Source organism: Siphateles boraxobius, unplaced genomic scaffold (genome assembly GCF_051911475.1).
Source record: "Siphateles boraxobius isolate OS27281-9 unplaced genomic scaffold, OSU_SipBor_1 41, whole genome shotgun sequence".
Classification (NCBI taxonomy): domain Eukaryota; kingdom Metazoa; phylum Chordata; class Actinopteri; order Cypriniformes; family Leuciscidae; genus Siphateles; species Siphateles boraxobius.
Genome location: NW_027509042.1, coordinates 38838426 through 38858553, shown reverse-complemented (window position 1 = coordinate 38858553; position 20128 = coordinate 38838426). Strand labels below are relative to the sequence as shown.

Below are 20128 nucleotides of genomic sequence, written 5' to 3'. Positions count from 1 at the left end.
TTTTTGTGTCATAAAAGTTTGATAATTTCTGTCAGAATTATTATTTTATGTAATCATTGACTTTTTAAGTCATCATTTCGAAATTGTTTGTCATATTTTCGACATTGTATTTCACAATTTCTACTTTTTGTGTCATAAAAGTTTGTCTTAGATTTTAATTTCTTATATGACTTCATAATTATTATTCTCAAAAGTATGCTTTTTTTGTGGCGAAAATAGGTTATACACATTTGGTTCTGATCTCTGGTGTTTTTCCACAGTCACGCTTTCCTCTCATGCCCAAAGATTGAGAGACTGGGGTCAAACTCCTCTCACCTGCACTTATCCAGATTTGTGTTTTGGGGCGCATTTATAAGTGTGACCGCAGAGGACGCTCTCTTTCACTCAGTCATATCACATACATGCGGAAATCTTGCAAAGTACAGAACTACTGCAAAAACACCGATCAGAGAGGAAGAGAGGATATAAATTAAAAAGGTACGACAACACAACAAAAGTCTTACTTTGCAGGCAATGTGATGTCTAACGCACCCGGTTTTGACAGAGTCGCATGACTTCTTTATCACGTGGTTTTGTAACTTAGTTCAGCTCTTCCACAAAATGTGCTGATTTCTCCAGTTCTGATTGTTTTGTTGGTGTCACTTCATTATATCTACAAATGAGACATTGTGGCGGCGTCTGTCTTACAAATTTCGTATGCTTCCCTATTTTGTTTTAAAATCAGTTTTATGATAAGAGTCTAGTGCGTTTTCAGCATTTTGACAGTTCGTTTTTGTACGTGTTACACAACGACAAATTGTGATTGAGTGATTCATTTGTAACATGCATATGCATAAATGCATGCATGCTACTTTTCACATTTTCATTTAACAGTATTTCTTTCGTTAATAAGTGTCAAATGAATGATCGATATGATTATGGACAACTAGCCTACGGCTTAGTTAACTGCCACATACTCTAGTTACTTGTCACACATTTATTTAAAGCTAGCTCATCATGATTGAATTCATTGTTCTGTATTGATGATCCATATTAAATGTAGGCTATTTGTATAAAACTAAATGTTCACAATTGATATTATTAATAAGTGATAAAAAAACAATTATATAATTTTTAATAATAGTGGTAGTATGGCGCTGTCAGTTTCATCAGAGCTTGTTTGGCTCAACCAATGGCGTGGATTTGGGGCGGGACTATGTTTGCTCGTCCAATGGCAGACGAGGGCAGTGTTCTGGTGAAACCGGTTTGACAACAGTTCATTATTGTATTTCCATTTGGTGCCAATAGTGGGCAGAAATGTAACACGTAATCTTCTACAGATCAGAAGATGAATATAATGAGAGTTTGATTAATATCCATTTATTTTTTTATGTATTTTAAGTAATGACTTAACAATGTCATAGCATTTAATGTTATAATGGCTGATAAAGTTATATTTACATGGACATCTGAAATGTGTGCTAAAAGTGAGAGTTATCTACTGAAAATAGTTTAGTTTATTTTTTGGCATGTGGCATTTTGTACTGAATTTTGTTTTCCTTGATGTTTGCTTAATTAAGCAGTGTCTAAGGTAAAGGTTTTTTCAGGACATCATTTACTTAAAATAACTATACTTGTGTGCTTTAGGTCATGTCGTCCATAAAAGTCGAATGTGTTATCAAAGAAAAGACTGAAGTTGGTGAGAGCCCAGTCTGGGAGGAGAAGGACTCCTCTTTGTTGTATGTTGATATTACGGGTCAAAGGGTCAGCCGGTGGAACTCTCTGAACAGTCAAATTGAGAGTATTGCCACAGGTAAGCCTGAAGACAGAAGTTTAGTGTGGGCTGCATTTTCACTTTCAATGAACTTGATGAATAGGCCTATGCAACCAAATGTATTCCTCAGTTGCCACTTTAAAAGTAATGTATTCAATGTTTTCGGCTTGCATTTTATTCAAAGATGCATTAGACTTTGGTTCAAATGGGATTAGCTTGTATTTATGTTATTGTAGTTTATACTCTAATGCCATATCTTCTCTCTGCACAGAGAAACCCGTAGGCTCTGTGGTTCCACGGCAGGCGGGTGGTTACGTCATCGCGGAGGGAACTCGGTTTGCCTTTGTTGACTGGGTAAAGCGTTCAATTACAGCTGTTGCCCATGTCAATGACAAGGAAAAACCAAACACCCGCTTCAATGATGGAAAAGTAGATCCAGCTGGCAGGTTTTTTGCAGGTATTGCAGAAATGACATTTGAATCTGCATATGTAAACTATAAGAAAATGTAAAACTTTTGAGTGTTTAAAGGGATAGTCTAACCAAAAATTGTCATCATTTACTTATCCTCATGTCGTTCCAAACCTGTATTAGTTTCTTTCATCTGCTGAACACAGAAGAAGAAAGAAATATTTTGAAGAATGTTGCTAATGCCTGGTTCAGATTACACGATTTTAGCCCGATTTTGGCACGATCCGTTTGACGTAGGGTCTCGTGGGGATTCGTAAACGACAACGGGCGTCGGGACGCAAGATTCGATCGTATCATCTCGTATAGTGTGTCATAGTGGGCGACAACCTACGTCGCGTCTGCGATGCTTCACGACATCAAGACAAAAAGACTAGCATGTTTAATTTTTTTAACGGTCGTCCACGACGGGTTCCGTCACATGTATGAGGTTGACCAATAGGAGCACAGAAGCTTTTCCATACACAACTTTCAAAAATGGCGAAACGAAAGAGAGACGATGGTGCTACTAGGTGGAGTTATGACATGGAGGAAAGGTTCGTAAGAAAACAATATTTTACCTCAAGTTCTCTTTGGAGGATTGACAGCCAATACTGTCCTCTTCGAGCAATCCAGGAAACATTGTCGGGTTTTCTTTCTTTTTTTAAGTTTTCTGAACACAGGACAGCCAATACAACACTCACCGCCACATCCATTGTTTGTTTACGTTCGTTTCCGGAAGTCACTCGCTATAGTTTCGCCTTCTCAATGACATCACGCGCACCGTTAAAGACGGCACACGATGACTGGTCAGGAAGCAACGTGTAGTCTGACATGTTTCTTGTCCACGACACGACAAGATTTTAGGAGTCAAAATCGCGTAATCTGACACAGTGACTATCGTAAAAGACAAAAAAATCGTGTAATCTGAACAAGGCATAACTGATGCCAGGTTCAGACTACACGATATCAGCCCGATTTTGGCATGATCCGTTTGTTTGACATATGGTGTTTTGGTGATTCGTAAACGACAATGGGTGTCCGGTCGCAAGTCGTTTTATCTTGTGTCATAGTGTGTCATAGTGGACGACAATCGACATGTCATAATATCAGGACAGAAAGACTAGCATGTTTAATTTTTTTTTTCGTCCTCCTTGACGAGTTCCGTCGCATCTATGACATTGACCAATAGGAGTACAGAAGCTTTTCCACAGACAGCTTTCAAACATGGCGAACCAAAAGAGAGACGATGGTATTTGTGCTGCTAGGTGGAGTTTTGCAATGGAGGATACTGGAATTAGCATTAGGCTAGTACAACCATTGTTTGTTTTTGCTCTTGTTTCCAGAAGTTAATGGCTAGTTCTGCCTTCTCGATGACATCACGTACATCACTAAAGACGTCAAGCGATGATTGGTTGGGAAGCACTGTGTATTCTGACATGTTTCTTGCCCATGACAAGAATTTAGGAGTCAAAATCGAATAATCTGACACAGTGACTGTCGTAACAGATAAAAAATAATGTGAAGTCTAAACCTGGCATAAAGCTTTTCCGTTCCCACTGACTTCCATTGTATGGGCAAAAAATACAATGGCAGTCAATGGGAATCCAAACTTTTTTGGATTCAACAGGATATAAAGTCTTGTTTTGTATTCAGCAGAAGGAAGAAATGCACACAGGTTTGGAACAACATGAGGATAAATAAATGATGACTGAATTTTCTTTTTTGTCTGAACTATCTTCTATCAGTTGAATTAATCCCATCTGGACTGTGCCATTCCCACTTCTCCTTTACTGTGTCCAGGTACCATGTGTTTGGACATGAAGCCTGACGTGATGGATGCAGCGCTGTACACCCTCCATCCTGACCACTCTGTTGTCCAGCATTTTGACCAAGTGCACATCTCCAATGGTTTGGACTGGTCACTGGATCACCGCATCTTCTATTACATCGACAGTCTGGCGTTCATGGTGGAGGCCTTCGATTACAACATCCAGACCGGAGGGCTGTGTGAGTTTGTTTTTCAGTGGATGGTGGTCTTGATGTAAAAAACAAAATTGAGTTTAGTAAAATCTGTATTTTTTTAATTTGTGTTTAAGCTAACCGCAGGATGGTTTACAAGATGGAGAAAGATGAAGGCATACCAGACGGAATGTGCATAGACACAGAGGGCAAACTGTGGGTTGCCTGCTTCAATGGAGGAAGAGTGCTGCGTATCGACCCACAAACAGGTGTGTGAGTTTGTAAAAGTGTATTAAATGCTTCTATAAGTATCATATAGCAAAACAATAATTCAAAAACAAATGGTAAAATGTGTAATTTGTTGTCATTTTCAAAATTCAAATTTGAGGTGTGACGGTTATATTATGTTTCATTTATGTTGTAGATCAAAATGTGAAAGTCTCTTCAAACATGTTAAACTTAATTTACTCATAAATTGACCCATAAACCCTATAGGAAATTCCTGAGGGAAGAAGCACAAAAGGCCTGCGTACTGTTGCTTCCATAATTGGCCATCAAACTCACGTTCATGACAGGAAGATTGTCATATTCAAAGACATACACCTGACAAAATCACAAATATACACTACAGTTCAAAATTTTGAGTAAAATGTGATTTTATTCAGAAAGTACACATTAAATTGATCGAAAGTGACAGTAAAGATATTTTTAATTTTACAAAACATTTCTATTTTAAATAAATGCTGTTCTTTTGAACTTTCTTGTCATAACAGAATCCTTAAAAATGTATCATGGTTTCCACAAAAATATTTGATAATAATATTTACCCTCCCAGGAACAAATTATATTATAAAAAATATTAAAATAGAAAGCAGTTATTATAAATTGTAATAATATCTCACAATATTTTTGATCAAATAAATGCAGCCCTGATAGGCATAAGAGAAACATTTTTGTTTAAAAAAATGTAATCGCCATAGCATCAGGTGCAAATACCATAATTGTGCCATCTCATAAATAATGGAAAAAAGTTAATACAAGTTAGAATTATGAATAAAAAGAGACTGTTTTCCACAAGGCCGGGACACACCAAGCTGACGGGTCGGATGTTGGGCTGTTTTTGAGCGTCAGTTGGTTTAGTTTTTCCGGTGTGTTCCACACCATTGACTCTAGTCAGATGCCGTCTTGGTTTTTTGGGCCGATTGACAGAGAGAAGAGTCGGTGAGAGAGAGAGAACTTTGATTGGCTGTTCAGCTTAGCGAACGAGTCAGTGCGCGAGAATAAAAGCGAAAGTGATGAAAGCGAGCAAAGAAGTCAAGATGGTACAGATAGAAGGCTCTTATAATTTTACGTCATCCTACCTGAGCATTCGAATGCACAAATATTTTCATAATAGTGATTAGTATGATTGATATTCAAAATGGTAAGCAATCGCTGCTTAGTTTATGGTTTGTATATCTGCAGTCCTAGTTTCGGTTTCCCTTTTTGAATGACGGAAATAGACTATTGATACCTGCAGATATAGACAGATATTTACTTACACCCCAGCGCAGGACGCACTGTCAAGCCAAGCGGCAACATTCTAATCTGGAAAATGAAGCCTACCCAGAAGTGCGAAAAACTGCAATACATCGAAAATCCGCAGGTCCCAAAAGGGAGCAAATGTCCATAGACCCCCATGACCCTGGATGACAAAACCAGTCATATGGGTCATTTTTTTGAAATTGAGATTTATACATCACATGAAAGCTGAATAAATAAGCTTTCCATTGATGTATGGTTTGTTAGGATAGGACAATATTTGGCCGAGATACAACTATTTGAAAATCTGGAATCTGAGGGTGCAAAAAATCGAAACATTGAGAAAATCGCCTTTAAAGTTGTCCATTTATGTTCGCGATTGTGCTGCATTCACTCACAAAAATAAATGTTTTATACATTTACGATTGGAAATTTACAAAATATCTTCATGGAACATGATCTTTACTTAATATCCTAATGATTTTTGGCATAAAAGAAAAAGTGATAATTTTGACCCATACAATGTATTGTTGGCTATTCCCACAAATATACCCGTGCTACTTAAGACTGGTTTTGTGATCCAGGGTCACAGTCCGTTTTCACAGCAGAAATTCATGTTTTTACAGGTTGGTCCCATGGACTTTTACTGTATTTTTTGATAGGTTCCGAGTGCCTGACAACTGTGAGGGGGGTGTTTTTTTTTTTGTAACTCGTTAGTTTAGATCGTATTTAGATATAAAATGTATGACAAATAAGGGCGTGGTTAACTTTGATTGACAGCTGATAACGGGCTGCGCCAAGTGGAATTCCTGAAATTTGACGTCTCGGCCATGATCTGACACAACACATCATACCTCCTCTGTATCCTTTCTGAAAAGATTTTCCAAGATGGCGCCGCCCATACCCCCCATAAACGGCTTCAAAACCGTTCTTCAGGAAGTCTATGGTGTCGCACAGACGCTTTGTCCATATTTTTTACAGTCTAAGGTTCAAGCGCAGCTCTTTGGTCGTGAGGCGACAACACAGTCAGCTTTCATCGCCACTAGTTCTTTGATGTCAGCTCGATGTTTAAGACTGAACATCTCTACACTCACCAGGCTTGTGCACAATTCAGAATTGAATTGAGAATGACTCCTAAATTCCAATTCAATTCTTGAATTTGAATTGAATTTGAATTGATGTCAAAAACAGGATCTTGAATTACAATTCGAATTTGAATTAAAGGAAGCAGAATTGCAAAGAAATTCATATAGATATTTTAAGTGAAGTGTTTAACAATGAAGCTTTACATTATATGTCAGATATGATTGCATTACATATTCTATAAATGATATTAGTTTGAACTACTTGTACAGATTACATTAACAGGAAATATTTTCGCCCAGCAATGAATGTTAAAAGCTCTAGTCACAGAACAAATAATTAAGTTTGATTTATTGTAATTGTAATTTTGTGGAACATGACTCAGAACATGATAGAACATGACTCAGAACATGATAGAACATGACTCCCAGAATTACTTTAGTAAATCTTTACAAGAAAAAAAAAACAATTTTAGGTGGACATTTGTTTATGTATATATATTAGAACAAAAGGTATGCAGGGTTGAGGAGTGAGTTAACTGTAATGAAATTATGTTATTGAATTACAAAATGAATGTAATTGTATTTAGTTGTATTACTGAGGTAAAATGTGTAATTTAATTTGTTACTAATCAAATTAAAATGAAATTGATTTACATTGATAAAGTAATCCAAATAAAATAATCCAAACCACATTTATAATGGGTAACTTATAACAGTAAGCAATTACATTTCCAAAGTAACCTTCCTAACGCTGAATGTATGTGAGATTCAACATTCTTTCTGTTGTGTATCTAGGGTGACCACCCGTCACGCTTTGTGTTGTACCGCACAGCATTTTCACCCCTTGTCCCCCACGTCGCATATTGAGAAAATGTCTCGCATTTTTATCAGTCTGTTTGTTTTTAAATATCATATTAAGAAAATGTGTATGCATTCTTTTGCCTTTTTAAGAAAGCATTTTATTTATTCTTTTTGAACCGTAGTTTTTCACCTATATTTAAAAACGCTTCGTCAGAAGTACAAATACAACAGGCGTTTTTAAAATCATATCCAATGGTTGAAAAGAAAGGAGTAAACACGGTCACTAGTAGGTTGTCAATCAAAATGTTGAGCGGTGATTCGTTCCATGTGTTCCCTGTCAGAAAACAAATGGATAATTCGGTAAATTAAAATTTTAATTTAACAGAATTTATCAATTTATTGCCTGCTGTAGTTGTTTTAATTCACATCCTTTCTAAAAATATGAAAGCGTTTGGTGTAATATATTCTTAATATATATGGCTGTCAATAAACTAATTTCATGTTGTTTTATATTTTATTTGTTCATTATTTATTTTGTTGGATTTTAGTTGGACTGTGAAAAATAGTGATCTGCATGATGCCTGCTGCCTTGCTCAGTGATGTTGAATTTAAATGGCATGTAAAATATAGACATGTTATGTTACATTGGTGATATAATTGTGTTGTCTGGAAGGGACTAAATAACAAAGTATTTTTATCAGCTGAAATGCAGAATACAAATGTTTTTATTAAGTTAAATGGACATTATATAACAGTTTCAGGTTATGTTTTAGTGTTGGTAACATGTCCCACATCGTCCCACATTTGGTTTGTTTGATGGTGGTCACCCTATGTGTGACTCTGTAGAATTTCTTTGAATTGCCATGAATTTAATTCCACTTCCTGTCATTCAAATTCCAATTCATGAATTGAATGGAGGCCAATTCTGAATTTTGCACAAGCCTGATACTCACTAAAGACTAGTGTGCACTATCAAGATCTTGCAAAGGGATAGCAGTCAATTAAATATAAATAGAACGTCTAAATGAAAAACAAAGAACGGGTGTACATGCTCTGGGGAAGTCTAGGCTTTCAGTAGTTAATGAACTTCCCCTCTCAGGCACACGGCTGCAGACAGTGAAACTACCCGCTGAAAAAACCACCTCATGCTGTTTTGGAGGGAAAGACTACAGCGATCTCTACGTCACCTCGGCGTATACAGGCATGGATTCAGATTCACTAGCCAAGCAACCTGAGGCCGGCTGCATTTTTAAGGTAGACGTCTCATTTCATATCATGCTTAAAGTTGCATGATATCACCTGACACATTATATTCTTTATTCTTACTCCAGGTGTCTGGTTTAGGAGTGAAGGGCATCCCACCATATTCATACACTGGATGAAATCAAAGGAAAAAGTGATGTTAATGAAAACATGCTGTCACTATACTACAACAATGTTCTAATTGTGCAATCAGTGATATAACTTTATATAATTTTAGAAAATCTTAGCTCATTTCAGATGATTTAGGGTCCATTCTCATTTTGCATTCAACTGCACTGCTTTTCCATTGTCTTTCTATGCAAACATGGGCTACAGACAGACTTGTTAACCATTGTCTTTTGCAGTGTCTCAGGTATGACACAGCGTTCTAAAAACTCTGTGCTCAAGTAAAAAATCTGTATCAAATTTCTTTTTTTCAACTGACCTGCGATTCGTGTTTTTAACTGCAAAAACATGTTCTGTCTGAATGGCCCCTTAAACATTCAAACCAGTTTGTCTAAATGACTAATATATAAGATGAAATTGCATGGATACATTTCTGTAAAATTATATATTGTTTTAATCTTGTTTACATTTACTACAACAAGTGCAATCTGTGACTTTGTGCAAGGTTTAGGAAATGATTGCAAGTGATGAATTTTTGTGGATTTATTAGGTAATTTTACTTGATGCTTGTAATGTATATTAACTATAAAGTAATCCTTGTTTAGCTGTGCTGCTGAAGGGAGACTTTAAAATTGATGTAATTGTGATAGCATAATTAACATTTTTAAATTATCTTAAATGTCACTATGACACACCATTCACAACCTATTTTATATCCATAATCTGTATTTCAGAGTACAAACCGTATTCAGTGGAGGGAAAACATAGGGCAGGACTTTATTTTATCCACTGAATTAATTGAATTGGAAAAAGTAGTTGTTATATACCAGAATGGTGGTTGGAGGGAAGAGGCTGAAAAAGGAGAGGGATTCATGATGTCAGCTGAAAAGTCATGTCAGACATGCATTAAAGGGATAGTTCACCCAAAAATTTAAATTCTTTCATAATTTTCTCACCCTCAATTTGTTTTAAACCTGTATGTGTTGCTTACTTCTGTTGAACATAAAATAAGATATTTTTTAAGAATGTTGATGGACAATTCTTGATTGTCTTGATTCAGATGATTAGGTTAATAGCTCGTTTAGAGACCCTTTTCATGATATGCTAATTTTTTGAGATAGGAATTTGGGGTTTTCATGAGCTGTATGCCAAAATCATCAGTATTAAAACAATAAAAGACCTGAAATATTTCAGTTGGTGTGCAATGAATCTAAAATATATGAAAGTTTAATTTTTATCATTACATTAAGGAAAATAATGAACTTTATCACAATATGCTAATTTTTTGAGAAGGACCTGTAAATACCAATTATTGCGTAGAGAGCGCCGTACGCCTTCTTTTGTGCGTACGCAACGTTTATAAATGAGGCCCCTGGTGAGTTAAGAGATGTAATGGCTTAAATGCCTTACATTTACTAAAAAGTCTACACTAATTACACTAATGTGTCCATTTGGTCCATAGAAGGACTGTTTCTGGTCTCAACCTGACTTTTAATGGGAATGACATGCTCCTGTACTTCACAAAGTCTTTGAAGGAGAAGACCATGACGGCCTACCCTCTGTTGCTTGACAGGGTGAAAGAGCAACATCATGGCTCTGACAAGGAAAGCATTGACATCATTGCTGGATGTTTTGTTGGGGTGAAAAATAGCATTTCTCAGGATATCATTCAGCTCAACAATGGGTCATGAGAGGGTCTTTGGAGTCAACATCTCCTTCAAACAGGATAAGAATCAGAATCTTCCCATCCAACAAAAAAAGGTTCCAAGAACGTTCTACAAACGTGCACTTCCCATTAGGTTATGAAAACATTATTTCTGAATGTTCTCTGAAACTTCAAAATGTCCAGTTTATTAAATGTTCTTGGTTATACGAACAAAGGAAACATTTTATCAGTTTGAAAATCTTCAAATCTATGGGAACGTTACTGTTCTACTAACATTTTGAAACAAGTAATATTTTTAAAACATTTAACAAACATTCAACTAAAATGTTTCATTAGAAAAAAAGTTCCATGAAAAATGTATTTTTGTGCGTTTTGAGAACATTATTAAAGACCAGATAACGAACATTCAATTCAAATTACTGGAAGAAATATGTTGATAAATTTGCTTCATGCATTTTTGATGAAAATGGTAGGCTACAGTTTAGGGAAATCTATGGTTGGTTACCATGTAAATCTTTGTAAACATTTGAATGACAAACATCTTTTAAACAAATAATCCAATTAAAATACTCAAAAATAATAAAACAAAATAAATAATCTACATGTTTGCCAGTTGGGTCTGTTCAACAACACGAAAACCAATCACACTTTCAGATGGTCCCTAACATTGTTGTCATTCAGAATCAGATTCGAGAAACATGGTCACGAGATGACCATGGAAAATCTTTATAATTCCTCCCAACACAAATTCATATTTCACAAACAATGATCACGTCAAAAACGAAATGGAATTCCGTGCATTGTATATCAAGTCGTTTCTGTCTGACTTCACATGACAAAGAAAAACGCGGAAACAATGGTGTGGATGTTTTTTTTTCAGCGTAGCCTATAGAGGTCGGTCGATACTTTGAATGTACAGTAATACACGTGTTTAAGGGATTACTGTTCATACTTTAAAAACGTAACAAATGGAGAATAAAGAAAAATGCATCTCCAGCTGTTCGGACTGGATGTCCGGGATGCCCTCGAGTTTTTGGGACACCCCGCTGTGGAATATCGCTATACCCGGTACGTCTGATATTTCAATGTTTTTTTATTATTTTTTACAATTAATTGATGGTCTTTTTGATTGATTATTTACATTCAGATTGACTACAATGATTATTAACAATGATCAACGTCTGTTTACTACTTTTCCAGGAAGTCATGACACCATGACTTACTGTTTAGATCAGCACTCCTCAGTACTTGAGTCTGCGCCGAAGGTCGTGCAAGTGTTAGACACATTATTTCCATGTATCGTTCGGCCCTGTATAATCAAATGGGCAACAACACAGGTAGTAACAGACATGATGATCCAAAATGTTATGAATTTATTTCTTCAGTGGAACAAAAGGCAGAATGTTATCATGACTAACAGCCTCAGTCACCTTTTCGTTGCAACTACACTGGTGACTGAGACTGTTATTCTGCCTCCTTTTGTGTTCCACAGAAGAAGAAAATGTCATGGCAGGGTTTGAACATTGCAAATGTGGTTAAATTATGACAGGATTTTATGATACAGCATTTTTTGTGGCTTTTCTTTTATCCAGGAGAACAGCATTTCTAACCAGCTGGATTTAGGCATTCGGTTTCTTGATCTAAGAATAGCTCATAAGATAAAAGACCCTAATAAAGTTTTCTACTTTGCACATGGGATCTACTCTCTTCTCACAGTAAAGGTAGCCTACATCATAATTTTAAAAGAATGTTAAATTCTCATTTCAATCGAGAATAACTATGACTGTCTTCTGGCTGTGTTATTTGCAGGAAGCGCTCTCAGACATTGCGTACTGGTTAGACCAGCACACCAAAGAAGTGGTCATCATTGCACTTTCAGCCTTTGATGGAGTGAACCTGGATCAACACAAAGACCTCATTCAATTCCTCATAAGCACTTTTAACAATAAAATTTGTCCCAATCATGTAAGTATGTTTAATGTACAACATTTGAAACTTTAATAAATAGGCCTAACTTGAATCTTAAAGGGATAGTTCACCCAAAAATGGAAATTCTGTCTTTGATTACTCACCCTCATGTCGTTCCAAACCCGTAGGACTTTCGTTCATCTGATGAAATTTGAGAGCTTTCTGTCCCTCCATAGACAGCTACGCAACTACCACTTTGACGCTTCAAAAAGTTCATAAAGAGATCGCAAAACGAATTCATATGAATTGAGCAGTTTAGTCCAGATTTTCAGAAGAGACTTGATCACTTTATATGATGAACAGATGTATTCGCTGTTATTCACTATCTCCCCTATAATTCCCTTGTTATTTGTGTTATTTCAGGTCACACCCTCACTAATGGAGTGTTGGGATCACAGTTATCAGGTGATTCTGTCATATGATGACTCGTCTGCTTCTGGACAGGAGGAACTGTGGCCCGGCTGTGAATATTGGTGGGCAAACACATCAGATCCAAATCGTGTCATATCCTACCTGGAGGAGAAAAAAGAGGAAGGGAGACCAGGTCAGTCACAATAAGAAACTGAGTTCAAATTGCACCAAATGATTAGGAAGGAAAGAAAATATCTTTCTTTAAAGGTTTTTTCTTAAATAGTTGCACCCTCATTTCTTTCTTTTTTTTTCAGAAAAGTTTTTTGCTGCTGGTCTGAACCTAACTGAGGATGCCAGGTATATAGTTTCTCATCCATGCCAGTCATTGCAAAGCATGACCCTGAGCTCCTATAGTCTGCTTTTGAACTGGGTCAAGCACCAGTGTCCAGGCTCAGGCAACGCATGTTTCAACATCATCTGTGCAGATTGTGTGGGGGCTTTCAGCAATGAGTTCTCCCAACTGGTTATTGGACTCAATCAAAAACTCTTAAAAGAGACTTGATCCTTAAATATGCCACAAATGGTGTTACATAAAAACGGTGTATTACATCAAATGTATTATTTTTGTGCTCATTATAATGATAGCATTATTTTTTTACATATTAATAATTTTCCAGTCTTTTATGACGGTCCCTAAATGTGAAGGATAAAAAATGTTTTGTACATTGCTGCCATCTAGAGGCAATATTTAGGTTCTTGTTTGTTTAGGAGATATGTGCATCAAAATAGTTACTTGCTGTTTCATTTGTTACATCAATCTTTAAAAATGTCAAAGAACTTAATGTCTTTCCTGCTTTTTCTTGGATGTTTGATCAAATGGAAAAGGTATATTTCTATAATCAAAACTAAGTGGCTCAATAGATTATATAGCATTACCTGTCCAATGAGTCTTAATTTTAGTAACATCCAATGCCTTGTCATGATTTCATCTATTGTTGACACTCTGTTTGGCTTTTAGTCCACGTGGGTTACATCTATGTATCTGTGGAGTCTAATTTTAGATGGAGCCTGTGATTGCACTTTCTAAGGTGCTTAACATTTATAGTATCTTAAGTGATAATCCCGTTCACTGATGCCTTTCACACTCAGTTTGTTTGTGTAGGGTGTATGAGGTAAATAAAAACATGGGGTTTTATTAATGTCTCACCATTCCAAGACAAAATCAAAATTTGTTTATTGGGCAACATTTTTATGGAGACAGACCTGAGTGTCATTTTGATAAAAAATGTCTTCCACGATTGCATTAGAGTATAGTGTGCACTACATGCAGTATCCAAAGTATGAGGGGAAAATGTGATATATTGTTAAATAGGTACGGAAATGTGTTAAAAGTGTGTCAACACAATTTAAATTATATTTACATATATTGAAAAACTGAAAATTATATTACGAATATATATGTTTCACATTCTTTCTGGGAAAAGAAAGCATCACTACAACTTCTGAAAGTGACAGCAGTGTTTTAGCATTACATGAAAAGTATTGTCAAAAATATGTCAATGTCATTTTAACATCAATGTAAAATATATATATATATATATATATATATATATATATATATATATATATATATATATATCAACAACTCTTTGCTCAACTTGGTGATATAGTTATATCAACTTGAAAATTTAGATCTATTTAACAGCAGCATTCAAGTAAGAAACGGTACAGACACTTAATAATCAAATGTAAAAAATTAAAACACTGCATAATCTTCACATGAAATAAATTACATTGATTTACATTAAAGCTACAAAAGTTATTCAGTCCAGAGCACTGAGTGACTTTCTTTTGTTGTTTGACTCACAGCAGCAGGTTTACTGTATTAGGCTGCTGTCACTTTAAGACCTACCAATATCCAATATCTTTGTATCTGATATCCGATAATTGTTTGCATTCACTTCAGACATAAACGAGTATGTTTACAAGAATATTCACTAAGACAGGCATTTTGATATAACTGTGTGAGTATTTGACAGTTCGAGTGCAACAAGCTTTCGGTGCGCACACTTATTCAGATATCGCAAGCTGTTGCGCTGTGTAAATGTGCAATATTTCAGTAGTTTCGATATATCGTGCAGCCCTACAAAGTATTTAGAACACTCTAAACAGATCTGGAGCAAGATGCTTCCAGAGAGCTTTGAGAATCCCCTCCCTCCTCTTTCAAGTCACCACCTTCCTCCTTAACAGATTACTCAGGAGTTAAAGGAGCCTGCATTCGGTTGCTGTAGTCTCTGTGAGGCTTAGAGCCACAGAGGAAACAGATGGGATAAGAAAACCAGGGGATCTTATTACAGAGGCTTAATCAGCAATCCAAGGCCTGTCCAGAACCCAGTCGCACAGCTTCGGCCCCTCACAGTTTCTCTTTCAGGGGTATTCGTCTCAGGGCCTGGAGATAAATACAGCTGTTTAACATGGAGAACGAGGAAGAGGAGGATGAAATCTTTACAACATTGCAGGGAGGATATGAAGGGCAGGAAGATGTAGAGGAGAAGGAGGAAGAAGAAGAACAAGAGGAACAGGAGCCAGAAGCTGAGAGGAAGAGCAGTTGGGATATCCCAATTCCAAGTCGATCAATGGCCAGTCGCAGAGCTTCACTTCCATGCCAGGTCAGTACACAATACAAGTTTGCGTGTGTGTGTGTGTGTGTGTGTGTGTGTGTGTGTGTGTGTGTGTGTGTGTGTGTGTGTGTGTGTGTGTGTGTGTGTGTGTGTGTAAAGACACCAGTAGCTATGGGGCCAAGCTGTGGATTTGTCTTACAGGCAGTCCTCGGGCAGTTGATTCAATTAACACTTTTAAATAGTAACTCAAAGCCACACTTCCTTGTTAGGGGCTTTTCCACAAGCAATGTATTTCTCTTCCCTTCTTAGTAAATTTGGCATTTTGTGTTCATGTTTTTTCTGTTTATTCTCTTATTTTTATTCTTACATCCTTTATGTATGTATATAAAAGTTTATGAAAAAATATGTTTAAAATTTTTTACAGTGTTAAGTTACAGTTTATGTACTATTCAGCTGAATTACATTTGTATTTCTCTTTTTCTATTTGACAGGTCTGAAGCTAAAACTAATTATTTTAACCTCAGTGATTTGTTAAATTATTCTTCAGCTAAATAATGATGCTTTTGCGAGCACGATAATGTTTGCAATCATCATGTTTGCATAAATCAACAGAATTTGCCTTACAGGAATGAAGACCAAATACAATTATGAATCATCATTAAATTGTCACATTTTGTACAGAAAAACAATTCAGTCAAATCAAAAGGTGCATCTCACAGCTGTGAAAATGCAAAATTTTCATTTTCAGGTTACTGACATCAGAGATCAAAGTACGACACCCTTTGCATAATCTAAACTCTAAGAAGAGTTTATCCTAAATTTAACTGAAATTCAACAAAACTGATTAAAGTAGAAGTCAGTAGTGAAGAGTCAGATATTTCAGACGGGCTAACATTAGTTTTTCTTTTTGCTCTGCATCTGCATCAAAACATGAGTTCAAATGAATAAGAAATATGTGGAATTCTCCACTTATCTTCCATGCGAACTCGTTATACAAAATGCTCTGTAGATCATTTTCACATAATGGATAACATGGATCGTATGTTTTACACAAACTTGTGGAGTTCTGTAGCTCAATGCTGCTGCCATTACAGGGATAGTTCACCGCAAAATCGAAATTACATAATAATTTCCTTATCCTCATGTGGTTGCAAAACCTGTATGCATATATTTCTTCTAGGGAAACAAAAACATATTTTGAAGAACATTGGGAACCAAACACCTTTGAAGCCCACTGACTTCCATTTTGTGTTCCACAGAAGAAACAAGTCCTACATTTTTTTAATGAAAAGAGGGACAAATCAAATACTGCACCATTCAAAATTTTCAATTACATTTTTCACTAATATCTAGTTCAGTCATGAAACTCTAGAAGGCGTAGGCTGATAGGTCCTTCACATGCAATCTGCAAGTAGTCACATCATTACAGTATGGCACAAGCTGATGCTGCAGCCAATGAGATTGCTTGCTCAGCATTTAAATGGTCTGGTTCATTGTTTGCAGTAAGCTAGTCCTGCAGCGTGCTCTCAGAGTTCCTCTGAAACCCTCAAGCTCCACCTGCCTAGATCTGCTAAGGAATTTATGTATGTCTATTTATGCAGCAGCAGCAAATCTTACATGTTCACAGCAGCGTGCCGGTGTATCTATTAGCAGTAGCAAGCCCATACTCGCTCTGCAGCAGCAGACTAGTCCACCAAGATCTAATACATTAACATTGCCATTTTCAATAACATGCTAAAACTACTCCGAGTTGTCATGATTGTTATTGTTATAATTTCAATTTCAATTGCAATGCAAAATGATCTGTTTGTGCCTTTATTTTATGCATGCATATTTTTCAGGCTCAGCTGAACGCGATGCATCTGAGCCGCCTGCACTCTGTCACCGTGGCCCCAAGCCCAGCACACCTGAGCCACTGGCTTGAGAGCGGTGAGGCCAGGCCGTGCTCTCGCTCCAGCCATGTCGGCAACAATGAGGCGGGAATGCAAACCAAGGGCAGCACATGTGAAAGACGCCCACATGCCATCCCTACCATCCCTGAGGTGCACGAGCCTCTGGAGAGAAAAGCCAGATTTAGGAGTCGCAATGTCATGTCTCTGGTTGGTGTGATTTATATGATTTTGCTTTTTAATTGATAAAGATCTAAATGATTGCCAATAGGTTATTCAGTCTGAGGAGCATTTACATAAACGAACATGGGATAAGATAATTTTATTCTGGTATGATACAGTGCTTTGGCAAGGGTATAGAAATCTGAGGCTGCTGCTGTATCAGTGCATGTACAACACATACTAACATGCAGCTAAAAACTAAAGCTGAAAACAAACAGCAAACAACTGTTGAGTTAATCTTAAATTAATTTTCAGCAGTTTTTTTACACAACAGGGTTGTTTTTGCTTTCTTTTTCTTTCACTCAAGTATGTTTGAATATTTTGTGTTTTAATATTTGGTAGTCTTTTTTTCCCCCTGTTATGATGCACATATGTGTGAAACCGCTTCTCGAACAAGAAAAAAATGTGGGAAATGATTTTGTCCATGTGGATTTGATTGGATGGTTGTGGTTTGCTATTGCTGTGATGTCATGTGAGTGACAGGTTGTCCCGCCCTTGCAACAGTAAACGCATCATTACAGAAGTGAAGAAATGTCACTGGGAAGGCAGGGGAACTTATTTTGACTGAAGATTATGAGGCGACATGAATTTTCTAAAGCATAATGGTATGCATGGATAAATCATTTATAATAAATATTGCCGTATTCCGGACACACACAAAAGAATTGTCCATTTTTATTTTGCGGTGAATGAGTAAAATACTGGCAAAGCACCCATACATTCACTCAAGTATAAATTCGTAATACTTTTTACAGCTCTTTTATTCACATTCACATCCTATTGATTATTTTATCTAAAACAAACTTGGATAAAAATGTATTTTTTACACAAAAGATGATACTTAGATAAATGTTTCCATGTTTTGAGTCCAGCAATAAAAGTCAATGGGGTCCAAAGTTGTTTTATTTTTGGGAGAACTATCATTTTAATTAAATGGACAAGTCACAAAAAATGTGGGGTGTAACAAATTCATTTGGTTGATATAATCTGGTGTTTGTTTTGTAGAGTGATGCGGACAGTTTGTGTCTGATCTGTCATGACAACCTACGCAAAGGAGGAGGAGGTATCAGAGAGCTTCACTGTTCCCACAGCTTCCACAGTGAGGTAAAGGTTCAGACTAGCCAGCTTAGGAATTATAAATGCAATTTAGTCCAATTTAACGTTAGAAATGTATTATTCCCAAACATAAATGGCCCAGAAATCAGGACATTTCAGATTAGATACTACCTATTCTACATTTTAACTTTGTCTAGCTGCTAAGCCGTTGTTTTCTCCTAAGAGTTCTTCCTCATTCTCCCTAACCATCTTTCAGATGTGCCATTGTCCCGTGTGGCTTGTTCTCTTGGGTATTGAGATTCTGTCCTTTGTAAAGCTGCTTTAGTATATGTTGTTGAAAGCACTGTACAGAACATCTGGATGTAATTGGATATTGTGCTCCTTGTGCCGGTTTAGTGCATAGAGGAGTGGCTGTGGAGCAAGCAGACCTGTCCCACATGTCAAAAGCATGTTGCCATGCCAGAGCCCCTGTACTGGACATCTACCAGAGTTATAGTGCCCTGAGCTCTTCCAGCACCCATTCAAACTACCTTGGACATCAGCTTTTACAGGATGGTTAGCTGCAACATGATGCGGACAACTGAAGATGGACATGAAAGAAACAGCTATTTTGTCAAAATAGGTGGTCATTTGATTTATCCAGGGAAAAACAGATGGGCAGAACATATCTCTGGACATAGGCTAATTGATTTTGCCATGACTGTGTAAAATTTTTTTTTAAATTTTTATTGTATTTACACATTAAGAAAATGAATGTTATTTTCTATCATGGTTATCTTTTTCTGCATACATATAAGAAAACTGACCGTTGCATGAAAATGTAAAATTGTAAAATGCACCTCACTATATTTGTAAGTTTGGAGTAGGCATACTCGATATGTAAATTAAAAAGTTATGTTTCACAAAACATGTAACTAATGTAATGCTGTCAACCACAAAGTAGGCTCGCATTGTCTACAGTGTACTTGAGTAATTGTGCTTCTTTACTATACTTGCGGAAGTATATATATTTGGGGAATTTGTACTTATATATATATATGGTCATCCTTACATGGATTCAATGTTTTATTGAAAATATGCACAATGATTCTTACTAAAATAAAATAACGTTTCTGTGAAGTTTACAACATTTTTGTTGAAAACAGCCAATAAAACAGATTTCAATGGGATTGTAATCGGTTCTGTATTCATCATGCATTTTGGCCCAAACCAAGTAAGTTGTATTTATCATTGAAGTAGAACGTCAAACACAATTTAGTGTGCATTATTACACTATAACAATTTCACATCTGATGTGTCTTAGAGCCTTACATAGAACATGACATTGAGAAACTAGTGGTTAAACGGGTTATTTTGCACAGTTCCTTACAGTTAAATTACTGTAATGTGAGTGACCATCTATGTTTTTGTGGATTTCATC

General features: G+C 36.4%; 3 protein-coding genes across 3 annotated transcripts; all 3 read left to right on the top strand.

The window, feature by feature from the left end:
• The first annotated feature begins 344 nt into the window (after positions 1-344).
• Positions 345-10240, top strand: rgn (regucalcin). Its single transcript, XM_077199547.1, has 7 exons — positions 345-477; positions 1627-1792; positions 2025-2210; positions 4002-4208; positions 4298-4429; positions 8667-8821; positions 8899-10240. The coding sequence occupies exons 2-7, from the start codon at positions 1630-1632 to the stop codon at positions 8947-8949; spliced, it is 894 nt and encodes a 297-aa protein (XP_077055662.1). The 5' UTR covers positions 345-477; positions 1627-1629; the 3' UTR covers positions 8950-10240.
• A 1005-nt stretch (positions 10241-11245) lies between these two features.
• LOC143706994 (PI-PLC X domain-containing protein 1) lies at positions 11246-13762 on the top strand. Its single transcript, XM_077199546.1, has 6 exons — positions 11246-11669; positions 11802-11938; positions 12194-12322; positions 12411-12566; positions 12933-13113; positions 13235-13762. Exons 1-6 carry the CDS (start codon positions 11570-11572, stop codon positions 13480-13482), a joined length of 951 nt encoding a protein of 316 aa, XP_077055661.1. The 5' UTR covers positions 11246-11569; the 3' UTR covers positions 13483-13762.
• Positions 13763-15173: 1411 nt separating this feature from the next.
• On the top strand, positions 15174-19883 carry LOC143707284 (uncharacterized). Its single transcript, XM_077199990.1, has 4 exons — positions 15174-15589; positions 17383-17640; positions 18658-18756; positions 19105-19883. The coding sequence occupies exons 1-4, from the start codon at positions 15395-15397 to the stop codon at positions 19210-19212; spliced, it is 660 nt and encodes a 219-aa protein (XP_077056105.1). The 5' UTR covers positions 15174-15394; the 3' UTR covers positions 19213-19883.
• Positions 19884-20128: the final 245 nt, after the last annotated feature.

Excerpts from the sequence above, each read along its gene's own strand:
- rgn (XM_077199547.1), top strand. The coding sequence starts at position 1,630 with ATGTCGTCCATAAAAGTCGAATGTGTTATCAAAGAAAAGACTGAAGTT. Across the intron at positions 1,793-2,024 it reads AATTGAGAGTATTGCCACAG|AGAAACCCGTAGGCTCTGTG; the intron begins GTAAGCCTGAAG and ends CTCTCTGCACAG. Across the intron at positions 2,211-4,001 it reads AGCTGGCAGGTTTTTTGCAG|GTACCATGTGTTTGGACATG; the intron begins GTATTGCAGAAA and ends TACTGTGTCCAG.
- LOC143706994 (XM_077199546.1), top strand. The coding sequence starts at position 11,570 with ATGGAGAATAAAGAAAAATGCATCTCCAGCTGTTCGGACTGGATGTCC. Across the intron at positions 11,670-11,801 it reads GTGGAATATCGCTATACCCG|GAAGTCATGACACCATGACT; the intron begins GTACGTCTGATA and ends CTACTTTTCCAG. Across the intron at positions 11,939-12,193 it reads TCAAATGGGCAACAACACAG|GAGAACAGCATTTCTAACCA; the intron begins GTAGTAACAGAC and ends TCTTTTATCCAG.
- LOC143707284 (XM_077199990.1), top strand. The coding sequence starts at position 15,395 with ATGGAGAACGAGGAAGAGGAGGATGAAATCTTTACAACATTGCAGGGA. Across the intron at positions 15,590-17,382 it reads GAGCTTCACTTCCATGCCAG|GCTCAGCTGAACGCGATGCA; the intron begins GTCAGTACACAA and ends CATATTTTTCAG. Across the intron at positions 17,641-18,657 it reads GTCGCAATGTCATGTCTCTG|AGTGATGCGGACAGTTTGTG; the intron begins GTTGGTGTGATT and ends TTTGTTTTGTAG.